General features: G+C 45.1%; 2 protein-coding genes across 2 annotated transcripts in view; one reads left to right on the top strand and one right to left on the bottom strand.

The window, feature by feature from the left end:
- The first annotated feature begins 1,266 nt into the window (after positions 1–1,266).
- Positions 1,267–14,467, top strand: Ankrd40 (ankyrin repeat domain 40). Its single transcript, XM_090351020.1, has 5 exons — positions 1,267–1,430; positions 9,278–9,426; positions 9,804–10,283; positions 12,936–13,117; positions 13,735–14,467. Exons 1-5 carry the CDS (start codon positions 1,297–1,299, stop codon positions 13,879–13,881), a joined length of 1,092 nt encoding a protein of 363 aa, XP_090207146.1. The 5' UTR covers positions 1,267–1,296; the 3' UTR covers positions 13,882–14,467.
- Positions 14,468–17,467: 3,000 nt separating this feature from the next.
- Positions 17,468–22,667, bottom strand: part of Abcc3 (ATP binding cassette subfamily C member 3) — a 47,286-nt gene continuing 42,086 nt past the window's right edge. The window contains exons 29-30 of the mRNA XM_090351019.1: positions 21,215–21,409; positions 17,468–17,987 (exon numbers count right to left, since the gene is read on the bottom strand). Of these exons, the coding sequence (XP_090207145.1) occupies positions 17,879–17,987; positions 21,215–21,409 (304 nt within the window). The 3' untranslated portion in view covers positions 17,468–17,878. The remainder of the gene's footprint in view (positions 17,988–21,214; positions 21,410–22,667) is intronic.

Genomic DNA, 22,667 nt, shown 5'->3' with positions numbered 1-22,667 from the left:
TTATGCCTACACTGGTCCCTACCCTCCCTTCACCTTCCTTTGTTTGGGCCTTCCTCTCAGCCAGCCTCTCCAGGGAGATCGCCTTAATCCCTTCTCCCCATCTGCAAAATTCCATCCTGTGCCCACATCTTAGAGCTCTCCAAGGCACCTGGGCTCAGCAAAACAATATTTTCCTTTTCTCCCACTGGGTAATAAAGCAGTGCCAACGGAGGTTCTGAACCTCATTAGAGAGATTAGGCAAGCAGTCCAGCAAACTGCTGTTTATAAACACACTATGGCTCTACCCGCAGTGCCTGGGATCAGACCCAGGATGATTCCAAAGCTTCTTTGGTGTTCCTTTACCCCTCCTCCTGCTTTCAGCGCTTTCATAAAAGGGTAATTAGTTATGATTTATAATCTGTCCCAAATTGCAGCTTAGAAACTATAAACACAACATCAGTATTTTTCCTAAATGCGGACTCAGAAGACATCTCAGTCTAAACGGAGAGGTAACACAATAGAAATAAATCTCCTGAGTGTGGTTCCAAGCACCGTCACAAGTCAGAAAGAACAGTGTGATCTATCTCTGTAATAATGGGTGTCTTATATAGCGAGATCGTTGTCAGCCCATTCTCTCCATCCTGCTGGGCAACTCGAGTTGGCTCCATAAGGAAAAAGAGCTCACCGAACCCAAGGGGAGGGCGTTGGAGTTGGCGAGGGGAGATTGTGCGCCGACCACCAATTTATACGGGATGCCTGGTAAATGGTCTGCACCCAGAGAATACGGCTTTTTCTGGCTCTCAAGTGTTATGATGATGATGATGATTAATTTCCTTTATTCGTGTGTCTTCTCCTCCCTAAAAGCTGCGGGGCTGGGGAGGTCCTAAAATAGCCCATGAGTCACAGCAGACAATTCCGTGCCGTGTTACATAAACAGCGGGCCGGGGCGGTGGGCGGGGCGGCGGGGCGGAACGGAAGCGATCTGGGTCAGCGTTGTCACACCGAACAGGGTCCCCCGGAGCCGGCCTGCCGCGGCGCGGCGGGGGAGGCGGCCTGGGCCTGCGGGCGGGGAGGGAGCGGCGGAGCGGCGGGCACCGGGCGGGGCGGGGCGGGGCGGGGTGGGGGGGCGAAGGCCTCGGACCCGGGCCGGCCTCGGGCGGCCTCACGAAGCGGGGCCGGGGAGCCCTGCGCTCCCTTTCCCGATGGCCCCGTGTGGGCCGCGGAGGCGGCGGCGGCGTTGACAGGCCCGGGGTGGGGCGGGGCGGCCTGGGGCCCGGGACCGGTGTGTGGTGGTGGTGGTGGTGGTGGGGGAAAACGATGAGTACCCTCCTAGAGCAGAAGGAGCAGCAGGAGAGGCTGCGGGAGGCCGCGGCCTTGGGGGACATTCGGGAGGTGCAGAAACTGGTGGAGAGCGGGGTGGATGTGAACTCCCAAAATGAGGTCAACGGCTGGTAAGTGGGGAGTCGGGGAGGCCTTAGGGTCAGGGCTGCTGGCTGTGCGTGTGTGCGTGTGTGTGGGGGTGTGTGGCGGGCATGGCACCCTCAGCTGCCACCAAGTGAGGCCTGGCGTGTCAGCAGGCCTTCCAGGTCGTGTCCTCTTGAGGCCAAGACTGGATCGCCCTTGCCTCGTGCAATCACATCCTGGGCAGCGCCCATGCGGACCCTGCCCTCCCTCCCCTCCCCCTCCCGCCCTCCCCCCCCCCCCCCCGCCCCACTGTTCCTGATGGGCCTCCCTCACCCCCCCCCCCACACACACCTTGGTTAACTTAGGTCAAGCGGTGCACAAGGCTGTAATTCTTAGCGACAACTCCCCTGGAGCCCATCCCAGTTGAATTATTTGGCTGTAGGTGGTTCTGAAACACACTGATAACGATGTGCACAGCGAAAAGCATATGAACAGCTGAGCAACTATGAATCGAAGGAGCGTGATTTCTTCTAGCTAGTACTAGAAGGGAAAAAAAAAAAACAAAATTGCCACCACTTGTATCGCGATTGTGCATCATTGTCTGCAACAGTGATCTGCTGCTGCCTGTTGAAGGAAGACTCATTATTTATATGGTGTTTTGCTTTGTTCATCCCCTCCTCCCCCTTATAGTTTGCAATCGCAGATCTCACCCCATGCCTTTAGATGTCTTCCTGAAGGCTGGTTCCTTCTCAACCCAATAAGGAATGTCATTTTAAGATGAGGCTGGTGGTCAAATCTCTAGTTTCCAGTTACTTTATGTGACGATTATTCTGTCCTCTATGAATTTGCATTGAAAATTTGCTCCAACAATGTTTAACCCACCTGTTTCGATAGCTTAGAGTTAAAATATGAGTTTGCAAATGTTTTATTTACTCATTTGAAATAGAACCCTATGTTTTGGCGCAAGGGACAATGCAGATAGCTGTAACTACAGAGCACACTATTTGTCAGTCTGATAATCAGATTCAGTACTGTGGTTCTCTTGATTCCCAACAAATCTGTCTGCCTTCTTTTCCTCAAGAAAACAGCCTGGAAAGCTGTGTGCAAAGCCAGGAAACAGTGGATATCTATAATTTTTTTCTTGGTTTGTCTGAAAGTGTTTGTTAATATGTTGCTGTTTTGCTGTACCTTTTCTGAGAATTGCTCTGTGAAAGCTGTGAATTCCTGACTTGGCACTGGGAGGCAGTGTTGTGCAGAGTAATGGGTTGGCTTCAGGTTCTTCATGCCCGCCTAAGCTATGTATCCTCGCCTAAGCCATTTCATTTTTAATTATTAAAGAAGGAAGGATAATACAGATAACTAATACTTACTGTAGTTGCTCTGGAACAAAGATGCAGTTATCAGCACTTTCCACATATTGCCTTACTTCAATGACTTGGGAGAAGCATTGCTATTTTCTCCATTTTACAGATGAAGGAACCAAGGCCCAGAAACATTAAGTAAATTCCGTGATTTACAAAACGCCCCATAAATTGCTTGCAATAATTCTCCATAGGGCAAGAGTTCAAGTAACTGGTAGAGTTGGCAAATGGACTCAACATCTGACTCCAGATCTTTCTCCTTCCTGGCACAATGCCTGCCACATGGTGGGTGTTCAGTCAGTATGAAATGAGTTGCAGAAGTCAAAAGAGATTTCTCATGGACCTGTTTCTAACTCAACTTGGCTCAGATTGAATTCCTAGCCTCCAGAACCTTTCTCATCTCAGCCTCTCATGTCAAATTAGAATGTTTGGCAGCCATCTCATCTCCTGCCTTACCTTCGCACCTTACATTGGTCAACCAGCAAATTCTGATTCTATCAGCTTGTCCTTCAGATACAATCAGAATGTCACCACTTCCGAAATCCTGCAAGCTCTTCCTCCTACATCACTTACCTCACTAGATTGTTGTGTAGCCTCCTAACTAATTTTCTTGCTTATATACCTCTCCTTCCATCTTTTCAACACAGTGGCCAGAGGCATCCTTATTTAACAGAAGTCAGATAGTTTCACTCTGCTCAATTCAGCTCCATCTCATTCTGAAGAGAAGCCAACAGGTCCTATGAATCCTATTCTTTGTCACTCTCCTTCCATCTGGACACTCATCTCGTGAGATTTGACTTCATGCTCACTTTCCCATGATATTTTCATTTGCTGGAATACCAAGCAGAGTCCTGATTCTAGACCTTTGCATTTTGTTTTTTCACCAAGATACACCATGATTTGCTCTCTGTCTTCTGATGGTGAAGCCTACCTGCCCTCTTCCCTTCTTTCCTTCTTTTTGTGCCAGTGTTGGAGTTGAATTCAGGTCCTAGCTATGTCACTTAGTTTTTTTGCTCAAGGCTAGCATTCTTTCACTTGAGCCACAGCTCCACTTCCAGCTTTTTGTTGCTTAATTTGAAATAAGAGTCTCATTAACTTTCCCGCCTGGACTAGTTTTGAACTGTGATCCTCAGTTCTCAGCCTCCTGAGTAGCTAGGATTACAGTCATGAGTCACTGCACTTGGCATAAAACCCAGTTTTTTCCCCAGATTTAAAATTGTACAAAGTCCCTCCCCAAGCTCTGTCATTTCTTAATCCCTAATTCCACATTATTGTCCCTATAACACTTAATCATCACCTACCATACAGTGTGCTGTGCTCAGTTATTAGTTGACTGCCTCAGTTTCCTCATCTGTAAAATGGGAGATGTTAATAACAGTACACATCCTCATGGAATTTTTTTTTTTTATTAAAGGGTTTTAGCTTGTTTGTTTTCAAAGATGAAGTCTTATGCCAGAGACCAGTCACTCACATCTGTCCTAAACAATAAGGAGGCTGAGCTCTGAGGAGCATGATTTGAAGCCAGCCTGGGCAGACACATCTGAGAGACTCTTTATTTCCAGTTAACCAGCAAAAAGATGGAAGCGGAGGTGTGGTCAGGGGGTAGAGCACCAGCCCTGAGGTAAAAAAAACTAAGCAAAGTTGACCAGGCTGGCCTCAAGCTAGGTTCAAGTGAACATCCCTAGTGGCTAGTATTAGGCATTCACCAATGTACCTAAGTTCATGTGTGATATTTTGAAGATTATTATATGTAGATTTATTATACATAGTGCCTTTTGAATGATGCCCAACCTGTAAAGAAATGTATTCATGTTAATTATTTTTCTTCTTTTTAACTTCAGAAATAGAACTTTTGGGCTGGATGTGTGTCTTAGTGGTAGAGTGTCTGCCTAACAACCATGAGGCCCTGAGTTCAAGATCTTAGTTCTACCAAAACAATACAAAAATCCTAAACACTTTTTTTTTTTTTTTTTTTTTTTAGCATATCAAATAGTATCCAGGCGCTGGTAACTCATGAGGATCATGAGTTCAGAGATAGCCCGGGCAGGAAAGTCTGTGAGACTTTTTTTTTTTGCCAGTCTTGGGGCATGAACTCAGAGCCTGAGCACTGTCCTTGGACTTTCTCAAGGCTAGAGCTCTACCACTTGAGCTATCGCACCACTTCCAGCTTTTTCTATGTATGTGGTACTGAGGAATCCAACCCCAGTCTTCATGCATGCTAGGCAAGCACTCCACCACTAGGCCAAACTTCCAGCCCCATCTGTGAGACTCTTTATCTCCAATTAACCACCAGAAAACTGGAAGTGGAGCTGTGGCTCAAAAGTGGTAGCGTGCTAGCCCTGAGCAAAATGGCACAGAGACAGTACCTATGCCCTGAGTTCAAGCCTCAGAACAGGGGGGGAAAAAAGTATATGCTCAAGGGTTTTAGTTGCTCTGGAACCATAATAGTACCCAGAGGCTCTGGTCTGAAATGTTTCCCAGCACTATTAGGATATTCTGGCTACAGTTATAAAGTTTAAAGAGTTAAGTTCAAAGAGTTCCCACATCAATTATAATGCAAATGTCATGTGTACCCCTTGAGTTGCAGGAGCAGATATAATAACTCATAAAGCAGTTGAAAAAATTTTCTGGCTGCAGTGGTTGTGAGTTATGACTGCCCGGAGTCCTGCAGCTCTAGGGCTCAGGGCTGTGTGGGACTGCAGTGTTAATGTAACCCCACTTTTATGTGGTGATGCTCTGGCTAGTTGGTTTACTGTGAGTAGACTTACAGTAAATTACCTCCTTCACTCTCCAGCTTGCCACGAGTAAGTGATTTACTACTAGCAAGCAAGCACTTTATTTCCAAACTGGAGCCTATTTTTCTCATCATGCTCCATTCATTTTTGAGTGCTCACTTATTATAATCATCTCCTTTTCAAGCATATGCCATGGACATCCACACACAAACATACTCTGCTGCAATTTGCCCAGAATCAAGGATCTTTTAGCTCCTCCTACTTGGAGCAATGTTCACTCACTAAGGAATAAGAATTAAACACTTGGGCTGGAGGTGTTGTTCAGTAGTAGAACACTTGCCGAGCGTTCGTGAGCACCACAACATAATGAGAATTAAACCTTGGGCCTGGAGTGTGGCCTTGTGGTAGAGTGCTTGCCTAACATGCACGAAGCCCTGGTTTGATTCCTCCATACCACATGCACAGAAAAAGTTGTGGCTCAAGTGGTAAAGCACTAATGCCTTGAGCAAAAGAGCTCAGGGGCAGTGCCCAGGCCCTGAGTTCAAGCCCCATGACCAACAAAAGAAAAAAAGAAAGGAAGGAAATACCTTATATAGCTAATGTACACTAACACAAACCCATTCCTTCACATGAGCAGTTACCTCATAGAGAATGAATGTATCCACTATCTTCTGGATAGATAGAATGTCACTCAAGATATCAGCAAGACAAGTTAGCATTTTATTAAGTCTCAAGTACAAAGGGCTGCTCAACTTTCTAGATAATTGTAACTTTCTAGATAAATGAACTTTCTAGATAATTGTATTACTAGGTACCAAATAACCTAACCCTCACTTGAACATGTGTTTTGTCCTTTATCTGTATTTGGCTATAAGCTCTGAAGATATTTAGAGTTAGTGACTGAGGATATTTCAAATAGAAGGGAAGACGTATTTTCCTTCCATAATATACAGTCAGCTTTGGCACCTGTGGGTGCCAAACTTAGGTTAAAATGATGTCTTGCTAGGTGCTGGTGGCTCACATCTGCAAACCTAGCTACGCAGACCAAGATCTGAGGATCAAGGTTTGAAGCCAGGACAAATAGACAGGAAAGTATGTGAGACTCTTATATCTCCACTAAACTTAAAAAAAAAAAAGCTGAAATGGAAATGGAGCTGTGTCTCGTGTAGTGGAGCACTAGTCTTTAGCAGAAGCCCAGAGACAGAGCTCAGGACCGACACCAAAAAAAAGAAAAGTGCCTTTACTGACATGTGAATTAAATATATATATATATATATATATATATATATATATATATTTTTTTTTTTTTTTTTTTTTTTTTTTGCCAGTCTTGGGCTTGGGCCCAGGGCCTGAGCACTGTCCTTGGACTTTGTTAAGGCTAGAGCTCTACCACTTGAGCCTCAGCACCACTTCCAGCTTTTTGTCTATGTATGTGGTACCGAGGAATCGAACCCGGGTTTTCATGCATGCTTGGCAAGCACTTTAAACACTAAGCCAAACTCCTGGCCCATGTGAATTATATTTCTATCTAGTATTAAAATACCAGTCATGGGCTGGGTGTACGGCTTAGTGGTAGAGTGCTTGCCTTTCATGCACAAAGACTCGGGTTTGATTCTTCAGTACCACATACATAGAAAATACGGGAAGTGGTGCTGTGACTCAAGTGGTAGAGATCTAGGCTTGAGAAAGCCCAAGGAAGGACAATGCTCAGGCCCTGAGTTCAAGCCCCAGGACTGGCAGAAAAAAATAAAAAATAAAAAAAAAAAAATCATTCACAGAAAAAGCCAGAAGTAGAACTGTGGCTCAAGTGGTAGAGTGTTAGACTTGAGCATAATCAAGTTCAGGACAGCGTCCAGGCCCTGAGTTCAGGCCCCAGGACCAGCAAAAACAAAGAATAAAATACCAGTCCTTCAGTGTGCAGAATCATACTCTCTTTCTGCCCCCAGTGTGTGTGTATACATACATATCTGTATCTATATCTATATCTATATATTTTGGCCAGTCTTTGTGCATGCTAGGCAAGCACTCTACCACTAGGCCAAAATCCCAGCCCCCTGATGTGTATATTATTAAATAATTCATTTTACTTAACTGAGTCTGATATAATAGAAGGGTTTGATCTCAGACATTTTTGATTGTTGGATAATATTCTTTTTTCTTGTGCCAGTTGTGGCCTTAAATTCAGGACCTGGGCTTTGTACTTGAGCTTTTTTGGCTCAAGGCTAGTGCTCTACCATTAGAACCACTTTCTACTTTTTGCTGGTTAATTAGAGACAAGAGACTCATGGACTTACCAGCCTCGGTTGCCTTTAGACTGTAAGCCTCAGAACTCAATCTCCTGAGTAGCTAAGATTACCGCTTTTTCTATGTATGTGGTACATTACCTGGCTAGGCAAATGTCTTAAACACCTCGGGAATTAAAGTATGTGTGTAGTTACTTTATTTCATTTAAGCAAATAAGGACATGTTTATAGCTTTCTGTAAAGAATTAGCAAAGCCAACTCTTTAAACATGGAAATTTGGAAATCCTTTGTGTGTGTGTAGGTGAAAAAAGAAAAAAAGGGAAAAAGGAATAAACAACTGAAATTTATACTAGAGTGTCGTGTCTGCTATAGTAATAATAACTGAAGTAATAGAGAAGCTGCAGATGGGGATAGTAATTAGCCTGATATTATTTACCGTTAAGGGACATTTTGATACATATGAAGTGTGTTTCCATAGTCCCTAGAAAGGAATGAGGTAATAATGAAACGGGTTTTGACTAGAGTGAGAGTGTCTAATGAGCGCTACTTGACAAAGTAATAAACACCCTGGAGTGTCATTGGAGTTTTCTGGAAGCCACTGAAATTAAACTCCCAAAGGTGAGGGCTGGGTATGGCCAAGTGGTATAGTGCCACCATAGCAAGTAGGAGTTACTGAGCTATCATTTTAATTTTAAATTTTTTTACTATTATAAAGGTGATGTACAAAGTGGTTATAGTTACATAAGTCAGGTCTGATCTATTTTGAGTGATATCCCCAGCCCCAAAAATGAAACCTAAAAATTTTGATGATGGCTTGTGAAGTGAAAAGTAGAAATTACTAGCTTAGTTTCTGGGTTCAGGTTAGTCTAAACCATTTTTACATTATTTATTTTTAAGTTAATTTTATTGTTATTATAGAGGTAATGTACAGAAAAATCACAATTAAATGAGTCAGGTAGTGAGTATATTTTCTTTCATACATTGTCTTCTGTTCCTTCATTTTTCTCTCAATCCCTCTCTCCCATCTCCACCAACGAGTTGTGTAGTTCACTTCCTTCAGTGTCCAGTGAGTGAACTCCACTGCTGCACTTTTTCACCCTTTTCCCTGGAGTTCGGTACCCTTCCCCAACCCTTCCAAAGATGTATACTTGAATACCCCATACATAAGGTAAAGAAGATGGAATCATCAAAAACTAAACACTAGACAAAAAGGAGGTCTCTTGTTTCCATGTCTTATAGTTCATTTCAGTATGGTTATTGTTTTGTATAAATATGAAGAGACATGTTTAGAATGTGAAATCTCAAGTCACCTCTCCTCATTTTTTTTTTTTTCCAGTCTTGGTGTTTGAACTTAGGAAGGCCTGGGCACTATCCCTGAGCTTTTTGCTCAAGACTAGCACTCTACTACAGCACCACCTCTAGCTTTTTCTGTTTATGTGGTACTGAGGAATTGAACCTAGAGCTTCATGCATGCTAGGCAAGCACTGTACCACTAAGCCATATTTCCAGCCCTTCTCCTCATTTTAAATCATTCTCTTTCTTTTCTTTGGGATAGGACGTGTTTACACTGGGCATGTAAACGTAACCATGGTCAAGTGGTCTCTTACCTATTAAAATCAGGAGCTGACAAAGAGATTCTTACTACAAAAGGAGAAATGCCAGTGCAGTTAACATCAAGGAGAGAAATCAGAAAGATAATGGGAGGTGAGTCTGTGTTTGGAGGAACTTTGAATTTTATCAACTAGTTTAAGATGTTATATTAGGGCTACATTCTTAATGTTGGCCAAACAACTGGCCTATTTTTCAAAGTTACTTACTATGCCAGGATATTGTTTCCATGTTATTTCTGGTCACGCGTTATAAGGTCAGCATTATAAAGTTTCTTTTTATTTGTGAAATTGAAGACAATGATAAAAATAATAATCATAAACCGAACAAAACATTCTTTTCTCTTCTGACCTGAAGAGACAATAAGTACTGACAAACTATTTGTCACATACGAAAGGACATTGGCTTCCAGAAGCCACTTCTTTCTTGGTTATTTTTAATGGACTGTGTGCATCTTCTGTTTTCTTTTAAAGTGGAAGAAGATGATGACGACAGCCTCCCCCAGTTGAAGAAGGAGTCAGAACTGCCCTTTGTTCCCAACTATTTGGCCAACCCAGCTTTCCCTTTTATCTACAATACTTCAGTGGAGGATTCAGCCCCCCTACAGAATGGGGGCCCCTCCACACCTCCAGCATCACCGCCTGCAGACAGTTCACCTCCACTGCTTCCCATGGGGGATACCCCCTTGCGGGGAGCTTTCTCCCGGGACCATACCTCTTTGGCATTGGTTCAGAATGGTGATGTGTCTGCCCCCTCTGCCATCCTTAGAACACAAGAGAGCACAAAACCAGGTCCTGTATGTCAGCCACCTGTGAGTCAGAACCGCTCCCTGTTCTCTTCTGTCCAGTCGAAGCCACCAGTGTCACTGGAGCCTCCCAATGGGACGTATGCAGGACCGGCACCAGCCTTCCAGCCATTTTTCTTTACTGGAGCATTTCCGTTTAATATGCAAGGTAACTTTTCCCTAGCAAGCAGCTTCTGCTTGAGTGAAGTTTTTTGTTTGTTTGGTTGGTTGGGTTTTTTGGTTGTTTTTTAAATTCAGGATATAATTACAAACTTTGAGAAGACCTGTAGATAGAACTCCCTTTCCTCAGATTCACAGATTGTTTACCTTTCACTGTGACCCTGAATTATTTAAGTATTGTATATTTCCTAGCAACAGGGATATTCTTTTTTTTTTTGCCAATCTTGGAGCTTGAACTCAGAGCCTGAGCACCATCCTTGGTCTTTCTTCAAGGCCAGGGCTCTACCACTTGAGCCACAGCAACATTTCTGGCATTTTCCAGTGTATGTGGTACCAAAGAATTGAACCCAGGGCGTTGTGCATGCTAGGCAAGCACTCTACTACTAGGCCAAACTCCCAGCCCCTCTCTTTTTTTTTTTTTTTTTTTTTGCCAGTCCTAGGGCTTGAACTTAGAGTCTGCATACTGTCCTTGGGCTTTCTCAAGGCTAGCACTCTACCACTTGAGTCACAGCACCACTTTCAGCTTTTTCTGTCTATGTGGTACTGAGGAATGGAATCCAGGGCTTTGCATGTGCTAGACAGGCACTCTACTACTAGGCCAGGCTCCCGGCCTGCAACAAGGATATTCTTTTTTTTTTTTTTTTTAACTATTGAATTTTATTTTTTATTTTTTTTATTGTAATTAGTAAAAGGGTTACATGATATTTGCCAGATAGAAGGTGCATTAATTCACATATATTGATACCCTTTCACATGTCTTGGTACCCATTACCCTCCCCCCCAACAGGGATATTCTTGTATGATATTTACAGTACTAGTATTACATTTAGGAAATAGAACTGAGGTGTAATTGGCAGTCCATATGTAACTATTATGAGTTACCTTAACAAAGCCCCCGTGGCTCCTGCCCAGAATCACCCATTCTGCCTGCTTATATTGTCATGTTAGTCTTTGATCTGGAATATTCTCTATGTTTTTGGTTTTGTTTTTGTTTTTTGCCAGTCCTGGGGCTTGAATTCAGGGCCTGGGCACTATCTTTGGGCTCTCTGAAGAATAGAGCTCTACTACTTTGAGCCACAGCACCACTTCCTGCTTTTTCTGTGTATGTGGTACTGAGGAATCAAACCTGAGTTTCTCGTGCATGCTAGGCAAGCACTCTACCACTAGGCCAAACTTCTGGCCCCATGAATGGTATTTAGAAACCAAATGTGGGCACCAGGTGTCCTCATTGCTACAAGTATGTAATTTCTTTGAGGCTTTATCAGAGGAAAGAGCTAAGAACAGAAGGAAATATGAAAGGAAAGGAACAAACATATTTGCCATGTATTTACATGTCTGTGTTTAATCTATCTATTTTTTTTTTTTTTTGGTTGGCTTTGGGGGATGAACTCTGGGCCTGGACACTGTCCCTGAGCATTTCAGCTCAAGGCTATCACTCTACCTCTTGAGCCACAGTGCCACTCCTGGTTTTCTGGTGGTTAATTGGAGATAAGAGTCTCGTGGACTTTCTTGCCCAGGCTGGCTCTGAATTGCGATCCTCAGATCACAGCCTCCTGAGTAGCTAGGATTATAGGCATGAGCCACCACACCCTACTGATTTTGTGTTTCTTTTTAAAGAACATTAGAAACACATAAGTTCATCCAGTTACCTCCAATTCTGCTAAGTGCCACAGGGCACAGTCTATCCTAGCACCCAGTTTTGAGGACCAAGTGATGTGAGGACCTGCTCTTAGGAGTAAAGCCCATCTGCTAGTAGTCTTTAAACGCCTTGCTCACTCCATCTTGGCAGCCAGGCTTAGACTGTAGAGGAAGACTATTTCTATTCCTTGCTCATAAGTAATAGCACTGAGACTGTCTAGATCTATCTACGGATCAGTCCATCTATATCTATCTGTTTAGCTATTTATTTAGTGTTGGTATTTGAACTCCATGCTCTACAACACAGCTCCATTTCTGGTTTTTTGGTAGTTAATTGGAGAGAAGAGGTACATGGAATTGGCCTGTCTAGGCTTGCTTCTAACAACGATTCTTAGATGTCAGCTTTCTGAGTAGCTAGGATTACAAGCATGAGCCACTGGTACCCAGCAAGACCCTCACTTTTTAAGGGGCAATAATTTCAAGTCATAAACATTAGCTTTATTTAGTAAGTTACCTATTTATCTATTTATACTTTCATATTTGATAAATATCTTTGGATTCATACTTATTTAATATTCTGAGGGCATGTCATATATATAACTTGCCCTAGCCTTCCTTCCATTTCCTTTCTCTGCTCTTGTTTAGTTGTTATTCAAACCCATTTTAATGTCCTTACCTCCTCAGCTATGGCAGAAGGAAGTGATCCTTCCACTGCTGGGATGGTTGACTCTGTTGCCCTAGTACTTAGAAAACCACAGACGTAGATGCAAGAGAGATAGTTTCAGGAAAATGACCCTGACAGAGCCAGGATTGGTCTGAACAAGTCTTACTGATCTGGTGTGGATTTCTATTTTTACTTTTTTATTATTTTATGTTACTTATTATTTGTTTACCAGTCTGCATATAATTAGTATGGCCATCTTTTGGAATTAGTCTTCTACTACATGGGCTATGTTATGCTCGACCATTCATGCTGATTTCTCTCTCTCTCATTTTCAAATAGAGCTGGTACTCAAGGTAAGGATTCAGAATCCATCTCTTCGAGAAAATGATTTCATTGAAATTGAACTGGACCGACAAGAACTCACTTACCAAGAACTGCTTAGAGTGAGCTGCTGTGAGCTGGGTGTTAATCCAGATCAAGTAGAGAAGATCAGAAAGTTACCAAATACTCTGTTAAGAAAGGTAAGAGAAATCTGCTAAGCCTATGTGGTTGTTTTCTGAATTTGGAAAGTACCTAACTTCCTCCTTGGTTATATGAGTCATAGTGGAAGAATGAAAAGCAAATAGTGGTTTTCCAAATGTCATCAGTAAGTTTTATTTCCCTCTCCTGAGTCCATAGAGAGCCTGGCGTTTTGGAAAGTTGTAAGACAGAAGAGAATTATCTGAATTACCTTGACATACACTTGTTTCCAGTTGTTTCTGTAGGGACCTATGGAATTACCTTAGTGCACTTTTAGGTGTGCTTTATGCCTTGGAAGACTTGGGTCTTAACTTGGGTCTTTTCTTCAGGCTCCAGTTGAGTCACAGGATGAATACCTGTGTGGTCCAGCTGCTAGCTCCAGGTTCTTGAGTGTCAGGCTCTGGCTTGTCTGGGCACTGCCTGTCCCTTCAGCTGCTCATCCTGCCACAGTGGCTGTTAGGGCTTCTGCCATTCTAACCCTGCTCATGTGCTGGACTGAGTCACCATTTTCCTGCCTGGGATTTCATTTTCCTTCCCAATTCTAAAGTGAGCCTGGATACTGGTCCACCAAACTCGGAGACAAGCAGCTCCTCTTAACCTGTGACCTATTTTGTTTTAGGACAAAGATGTTGCTCGACTCCAAGATTTCCAGGAACTGGAACTGGTTCTAATGATAAGTGAAAATAATTTTCTCTTCAGAAATGCTGCATCTACACTGTCTGAAAGGCCTTGCTACAACAGGAGAGCTTCAAAACTGACGTACTAACGCAGCAGGGACTTTGACACTGAATGCTGTGACCATGTGTATCACCTCTGGGCCAAGGACAAGCCATTGATCCAAAAGCCTCGGATACCCACAAGGGCCCCTGGTGCCACTGCATAGTGTACATTGATGTCGTCCTGCCAAGACAGGAAGCCCCTGCCCCCCTCCCCCAGCAGCGGTGCCACTCTTCCAAGCCTCTTGGTGCACAATAAACCTATTACTGAAGCTTTGAACAGCTAAGAAGTAGTCAGAGGCAGATGCAATGTTCTGTGCAGTGCTTCACATGCAGAATGAAAGAGGTGAAGAAGCAGCCAAGAGAAGAGGAGCCTGTTCTAGCATCTCTTGTCAGTGCACATGAAGGGCTACTGCACTATTCTTGCCATTGCAGGCCCATGACTCCTGAAATGGCCAGCTGACTAGAGAGTTAGACTGGGGAAAGCACAGGTACTAGACAAAGGGATGCTAGTATGCTATGTGGCTATGAGGGTTCAAATAACGTATTTATAAATGTTACTCAGGTTCAAAGTATTTAAGAATACAGATACCTACTTGTAAATAGGCTGCTAACCAAAAGAGCTTTCCCTTCCCCACTTCCCCACTTCTTTATGAACGCTCACAGAACTGCTTTCCCCGCGGTCATCTCTCATTTCCTTCCCTTCCCTGTCACTAGAGGGCTCTCCTGATGCTTTCTAAAAGAGCCACTGCGTTTTCACTTGGACCCAGAGACCTGTCATCTTACGTATCTCAGTGCACCATTGGAGCAGAGCACAAACATTGCCAATACGTGTTCTCCACTCACTTACCACTGGAAATGAAAAGCAGTTTTTAAGCCTGAATCTGTTGCTATTTTAAAGGTTATTGGGGGAAACTGAGGAGTAAGCATCTTTATTTTTGTATCAAAGATAAAGGTTATTTTGAAATTATTAGGATTTTTACACAGCTCTAAAATCTGTTGCTTTTGTAAACAAGTTGATCATAAGGATCCCCTACTGCCACCACCAATGCACTCAACAAACTAAGTTTTAAGTCTGTCAGACTAAACAACACTGCTGATTAAACTCTTGAGCACCGAATAAGAATTTTTTTTTTCTTTCAGGAACACATTCAAGGATTCTTTTCCCTTTCTTCAACATCATTAACGTTTTGTTTTGTTTTGTTTTTAAAGTCACTGTCTTGTTGAGACAAACAGCTTCACTTTAGACATAGGAACTCAGACCATGTAGACCAACAGGAGAGCTGGGGTTGAAGCCAGCTGTTAAAGAGCATCCCTGCTGTCTTAAGATGCTTTCTCCCATAGTGCCTAGAGTTTCTAAAGAAACTTAACTTCCTGACTGTGTTAACTTAATTTTATTAGAACACTACATCGCACCAGAATGTGCAGATGCCAGTGGAAGAGGATGTTGTGCTTAAGGTAATGGCCTCCTGCTGCTGCCTGCACACTGAAATGAGGTTGAGGTGTTCTTCCGTGGAGTCACTCCGTTTAGTGACTTAATTCTGTCTCCCAGAATTGGCTTCCTCAATCTTTTTTCATCGAGTGTTTGCATAGCCCATAGCTGCGTGAAGGTTGCCCATCACCTTTCTCTCAAGTTCTTTGAAGAAACCACTCCAGTGTTTCAGTTGATCAGAAATTACTTTGTGTAGCTGTACTAAACTTTCTTTTAAGTTAATGATTTACAGATAAAACTAAATGTGCCAGGAAATCAGTTCAGTATTAACCTATGTCTAAATTACTGGGGTTAAAATTTTCAAGAAACTCAGATTAACTAGAGGCTCTGGGAAGCAGTGGAGGCCTTGAGAAGGAGGAAGCCTACTGAGGGCTTGCCAGCACATGACCCAGGCTCAGGAGGGATCAAGGTGTTTGTGGCCCAGGTGTGAGGTATCCATGCACCTTTGTTCTGTACTGGTTCCTCTTCTGCATAAAACCCTCTGTGGTTCATTCCTATGACAGCAGGATAAGACTGCACAGTTGCTGGTAGATGAGTTTAATGTCTTAATCTATGCATTCAGAGAAGTATTTTTATATGCATCATTGTGTCATTTATAATGAGGATTTTTTTTTTAGCTTTGTTAACTGTGACTTCACCCCTCCTCCACTACATATTTAAAGCATGTATTCACACTGTGTGTAAACATTTCTTGCAAGGTTGTTTTCTTTGCACATCACCGATTCTTCAAACCTAACAGGTATTATTAAAATTAAATATTAACTGACCAATCCCATTTTCTTTCATTTTGGCCTCTTCAATATCGCAAGCAAATCTAAATTATCAGGCAGTCTGCTGAGGGAGCTAGCACACCTACCTAAGCTGCCTTGCTGTACAGCACAGCACTCACGGCCTGTAGGTGGACCTGGACACAGCTTTTGTATATCTTCCCTCCCAGTTCACAGCAGTCGCTTCGTTACCCTGGAGTCTCTGGGTGAGCTAGATGGAGGTCATCCCCTATTAACCACTTTTTTTGATTATCCTATTTACTTGACACAACTGAGCCTCTCCTTTGGGCTGTCAACACCTGTCACGTTTTCATTGAGCTCAGAAGCAAACTCCCAAGACAGGAGAGGAAATACAGCCTTATACCTTCAGATCTTCAGCTGTAAAGGCTGCTGAATAAACCTGCTTCTCAGTTGGTTTAGGCCAGCTAGTGCCTCACAAAGCAGACGTCATGCCAAATTGGCCTAATAAATCAGAGAGCATAGCAGAGACCTTTTCTTAGCACCAAGGAGAGGCAGAATAATTTGGGCATTTGTGCTTTCATACTTTCTTTATCACGAGGATGAAAGTTGCCTTCCATATACTCATAAACATCCTGGGCAGAAACAGCCTGCCAAAAAAAAATGTGATTAACCTTTAACAAATGGTTCTGCAGCACAGACAGACCCAGAGCATACTGAAAAACCAGATCAAAGTGGCCATCTCCACAACTACTGCAGACAAACCACTCTGGTGAGAAAGAACAGAACCACCACCACAACTAGTCACATCACCTTAGGATGAAGGTGGGGCAGGAGGCCGGAAGCCCAGGATGATAGCAGAGATCATTCTGAGTACCAGTTTGGTGCCAAGTGGACTTCGACCTACATCAGAATAAACCTGTTGGCTTGCTCAAACAGCTCATTGACAGCACCTGTTTTGTTTGCCAGCTGGGATGAGCGAGGCAGGGATGGACCTCTGCTGGACTGAGAGCAAAGGGTCCCCAACCTCCCTAAGATGGGCCTGGTAAGGACTAAGAAAGTAAAATTCCATGTGCCCTTCACCCCTGGAGAATCTGCTCAGAGGCTGGAGAATGGCATGGAGGTATTCTCAGGAGCTTTCCCACAAGGCCAAGGGTCAAATTTAAGAACCTTTATTTCTCACCTTTTCACAGCATCTGTGCAGCAAAGCAGAAACTACTGGCAGTTACCCAGTGGATTCTGGCTGTGAAGACAGTTTTTCGAGCCAAAAGCTTTGAGTCTGAAGTTATCAGATAGCTAAGCTGTGTAGCTATGGATGAGTTCCTCCTCTGCCCCGCCCCATTCCTCTCTCCTTCCTTCCAAGGCCCTACCCCCAAACATGGGGGCAGGGGAAGATAGAAAAAGGCAATAGTGAGTGTATACATTGTTGACCACACAGTTTTATTCAGTCTGCTCTGTTACAATGCATTCAGGCAGCACCCAGAGTATAAGACTTGGTTCCCAGGACAAAATGACCTGGCAGTCTTTTGCTTGAGGTGGAAAAAAAAAATGTTTTTAAAATGTTAGAACAGTTAAACAGTGCAGTGTGAAACTAATGCCAGATTAGGAATCAGAACACCCTGGGCTAGTTTGAGTTCTTCTTCAAATTATCTCTGTCCTCCTGGGCCTTGCTTCATTTCCATTCTAGCCTTCACATGGCTGTTCTGTGATGCTCTTTACAGAGCAGCCATCTCAGAAATGTCCCTACCAATCGCCATCAAGCCCATTCAATAGATAGGTGTTGTCATTTTCCTTCCAGGAAAGACTAGGAAGAAATCCAGGGACTAGATTTTAGGCAAGTCCAGCATCTTTGGCCATCCCATAGAAGATGCCTCCAGCTGCAATAAGGTTAGTTGGAGAATCAAACTCAGCTATTATACCTTTGTCTAGGACGAGGATCCTGGACAAAAAGAAAAAGAAATGATCAGGTCTTTATCTGCCCAGAGTCCATATCTCCTGCCCTTTTGGGTACTACTCAAGCCCTCCAGTGGCATACCAGCCCACCCACCTCACTCTACCCACCCAGCGCAGGCGCTCCATATGTGCAAGCTTGCAAAGCTAGTTATTTTTGCCATTCTGTTAGCTCTCCTGGCAAATGATGCTGGTTCAGGGATCAAACACGAAGCCCTATTCATCTCTGCTAGTGTGGGTCTTGAAAACCTTCCCTAATGAGCCCTTCCCCTTGCCGGGGTCGCAGAGCTTCTGCAGGCTGAGCCTGGGGAGCCAAGGCCTGCACCGGGCCTCGTGTACATCCATCTGCTTTGTGCCAGCTCACAAAGGCACCCGGCGGGAAACAACTGCAGTGACGCCTGACACTGGAATCTAGGACTTGGGCTGCAGCTCTGCTGTTGGGTGGATTCCCCTCACCCACTTGCACCCCCACAGCTTTGCAGACCTGAACTTGATACAAGGCCAACAGGCAGTTTACCCTGGGTGAGGTAAGAAGGGACAGCCCTCTACTTCCCCAAGCCTGGAGAGGGGATTGTCTGTGGGAAGTCTGGGCTGCTTTGTGACTTCCTACCTGCCAGGCTGTCAAGCCACATGGGGGAAAGGAGTGTTTCTGTGGACATCACAGCGACTGCTCAAATTGGGGCCAGAGACTACCCCCCCTCCAAAAATCAAAGTCTTTAGTATCTTCTCCAGGCTCTTCATGTAACAACTTGAAGTTTCAAAGTGCTGCCTGTGCCTCTCTCTACCTCTGCTCCCAGCCTATGGCCAGGCTTTAACTCCTTTGTCTCTGCCCGTCCACCCCCAAATCCTCATTCTCCCATTCCCACCCCCAGCTCATCCTCTGTCCCCTGGCTGGTACTGCTTCTCCTTAGGGCTTTAGCAGCCCCAGGGTGGATAGACTTCCTTCCTGCTTCCTTCTGGGGGGTGGGGGAGGGGGCTCTGATCACAGGTTCTGTAGCCTGACCAATAGATTGATTTCTGCCTGTACTAATAGAATGAATCACCAAGGTGGGGCTAGGGCTGCTAAGAATTCTCCACTTTTGTTTTTGGCGGCCTAGGATGGATCTTTTCAGTCCAGCCCAGTTCCTCGCTCAGACCCTGTCCACCGTCCCTTCTCTTCCTAGTGGGGCTCCTGTAGGGACAGCTCAGGAAGAAGGGAGAGTCAGATATTTCTACTGGCTACTCCAGACCCTGTTGGCTACATGGGGACACTTCCAAGAGAGAGACTGGGTTGATGCCTCACGCCCTAATTGTGGTCCCTCCCCACTTCTGTACTGCCCTTCAGGTGTTTACTGAGCACCTGTGAGCCTGATAATATGTGTGTATTATGCTCCTTCCACATCCATTTAGACTTTGTTCCGGCCTCCAGCCTCTTTTTCTCTTCAGAGCTTCCATGCCACAAGTTGCTAGGGAGCCCAGCCTGCCAGGCCAACACTAACTCAATTGCAGGAGGCACCCACCGAGCTCCTCCCCTTGCCCTTTGTACGATGGCATCTGGCTGAGGTCTTCCCCAAAGAGGGCCCTTTCCTTAACCTTTCCAGAGACTAGTTGTTGAGGTCGCAGTCAGTTGACTGGAAGGGGCTGGGAAGCAAACCAACCTTCCCCAGCCCAGCCTGATATTTCACTGATACCTTAGAGTAACCCTGAGAGACATCATTTTCATTTGAAATAGGCTCGGAATTGCCTTTGCAAACCACCCAAGGTTTTGTGGTTTTCTTTGTTTTGTTTTGTTTTTTGTCATGGGGCTTGAACTCTGGGCCTGGGTGCTGTTCCTGAGCTTTTGAACCCAAGGCTAGTGCTCTACTACTTGAGCCACAGTGCCAGTTCCAGTTTTCTGGTGGTTAATTAGAGATAAGAGTCTCACGGACTTTTGTGCCTAGGCTGGCTTTGAACCATGATCCTCAGATCTTAGACTCCTGAGTAGCCACTGCTGCCCACTAACCCAAGGTTTGTTTTTTTTTTTTTTTTTTTTGCCAGTCCAGGGGCTTCAACTCAGGGCCTGAGCACTGTCCTTGGGCTTTCTCAAGGCTAGAGCTCTACCACTTGAGCCACAGCACCACTTCTGGCTTTTTCTGTGTATGCGGTATAGAGGAATTGAACCCAGGTCTTTGTGCATCCTAGGCAAGCACTCTACCACTAGGCCACGCTCTTGGCCACCTCACAAGGTTTTAAAGCAACCAGAGACTGGGTCCTCTGTCTGAGACACAGTTTTCCCTCCCCCTACCACAGGAAGGGGGGTCCTTAAGATGCTATCAGGGGCTCCTATACCCCCAGAGCTGCTACCTCACCAGTGACCCGGTATGATAACCCCTCACACTGTGCTCGTGAGGTGGGAACAAGTGACAGGCAGTCTGTCAATGGGCTCAGGAGGGGTGGGATCAGCATGACAGACTTCTCCCCAGCTCCCTGCCAATAACAGGAGGCAGAGGCAGCAGATGGATATAGTCTATGCACAATTCCCAATGCTTGGAGAACCTTAGACATTCTGTTCCTACATGTTGGTAACTGTAAAGTGTCCCCTGGGCCTTAGAATATGCCACTGTGTCCTTACCTCTGTGCCCAGATAACCCTGTTCTATTCTACCATTTGTCTACATCTTTTGCTTTTCTTTCTTTCTTTTCTCAGTCTCAGAGCTTGAACTCTGGGTCTGGGCACTGTCCCTGAGCTCTTCAGCATACTGTCCCTGGCTCTTCAGTGCCACTTCCAGTTTTCTGGTGGTAAACTGGAGATAAGAGTCTCATGGACTTTCTTGTATGGGCTAGCGTGAACTCCCTTCTGAATAACTAGGATTTCAGGAGTTAGCCACAGAGGTCTGTCTTGTCTACATCTTGGGAAATCCTTCTTCTAGTGGGGAGAAGCGTGTTTTTTTTTTTTGTTGTTGTTGTTGTTTTTGCCAGTCCTGAACTCAGGGCCTGGGCACTGTCCCTAAGCTTCTTTTTCTCAAGGCTAGCACTCTGCCACTTGAGCCACAGTACCACTTATGACTTCTTTTTTTTTAAATTTATGTGCTATTGAGGAACCGAACTCAAGGCTTCATAGGCTAGGCTCTATAAGCTACATTCCCAGCCTGGATCCCCCCACACCCCCGCCAGCCAATCCCAGGAGCTCTTCCCTCCCCAGATACCCTAACCTGCCCTGTAGCCTCCCCCCTCTCCCCAGGCAGGGCCCCTCACCCACCTGGTATAGTCCATGATTGTGTTGAGCCGGTGGGCAATGGTCAGCACAGTGCAGTTTTCAAACTGGGTGCGGATGGTGGCCTGGATGAGGTCATCGGTCTCCAGGTCAATGGCAGCAGTGGCCTCGTCCAAAACCAGGACTCGGCTCTTACGGAGCAAGGCTCTGGCCAGGCACACAAGTTGCCTCTGGCCAACACTAGGGAACAGGAAAGCAAGCATTCCAGCTGGGACTCCCCTCCCCCCCCCCAACTCCCTTCCAGCCTTGCTCCCAGACTTGCTTCTATCTCTACACTCAACAGCCTAGGGATGGTATACTAGCTGCCACTCCCGTCTCTGCCACAGCCCAGCCCTGTTGCAACAAGATACCCTACAGCCAAAGACTGGCATTGGGAACAGGTAGGACCACTGCTAAACAGCTCTGTGAACCTTCTAGTCTATTCGGCCATCTAGGCCTCCTCTTTCTGTATATTCTTTCCCCCACACCCCCTCCCCCACTGGTCCTGAGGCTTGAACTTTGGGGACAAAAGGGCCTGTCCCTGAGCTTCTTTTTCTCAAGGCTAGCATCCTACCATTTGAGCCACAGCATCACTTCCGGCTTTTTCTGTTTACATGATATTAAGGAATTGATCCCAGGGCTTCGTGCGTGCTACGCAAGCACTCTGCCACTAAGCCACATTCCCAGCCCTGTTTCTGTATATTCTTCCACACCCCACTCCTGTACTAATGCCCTAGTATGTCTCTGCTTCACTGTTAGTCATTTACACCTTAGTAAGAACATGTTCAGCCTATGATTCCACCATTCAGGAAATCATCTTTTATTCTGTGGGGACTACAGACCGGGGCTCTATTTGAGAAAGAAAAAAAAGGCGCAGAGGAAGACCTGGGAACTCCTCCTGTTTGTTTACTGGGGACCCAAAGGGGCAGATGTAAAACTTCAACCTCCTGTCTTAGAAGCCAGATTCCAGTAGACAAAGCAAGGCTGTGTTCCCAACCGCCGAGGCCGCAGCACCCCCTCAGCCAAGGACAAATACTTCACCCCTTCCCAGCGCGTGAGTCACAGCCAGGAGTGAAGGCCAGCCTCCTTCCCTGGCCCATTCCCGCAACTAATGAAGGTTTTGGCAGCAGAATGAGTGTCCAGATAGAACTTAGGGTTGATTTATGGTGGGACTGGCACAGAATAAAGGTTATGAATAAAGTGGCCACAGGCTTAGCAAGGGAGGAGGGAGAGCTGATCTCTGTCTCCTGTGCTGGTGGGGGGTGGGGGATGCTGGGGCAAGGAAATGTTGGACAAGGAGGACAGGAGAAGAGACCAGCCTCAGCAAGTCAGAGGTAGGGAGCCCATGTGGTCTGTCAGCCCCCCACCACACACAATGTGGTTATATAAGTGAAAGGCAGTTAAGGTGCATATTCAGATTTAAAGGTCTGCCTGGGGTAGCAGGCCATTCCATCCCCAT

The sequence above is a fragment of the Megascapheus bottae genome, chromosome 17 (assembly GCF_031878675.1).
Source record: "Megascapheus bottae isolate mThoBot1 chromosome 17, mThoBot2.hap1, whole genome shotgun sequence".
In the NCBI taxonomy this organism is placed as follows: Eukaryota; Metazoa; Chordata; class Mammalia; order Rodentia; family Geomyidae; genus Megascapheus; species Megascapheus bottae.
Note: the sequence above shows the minus strand (reverse complement) of the source record. Positions and strands in the feature narration are given on the sequence as shown.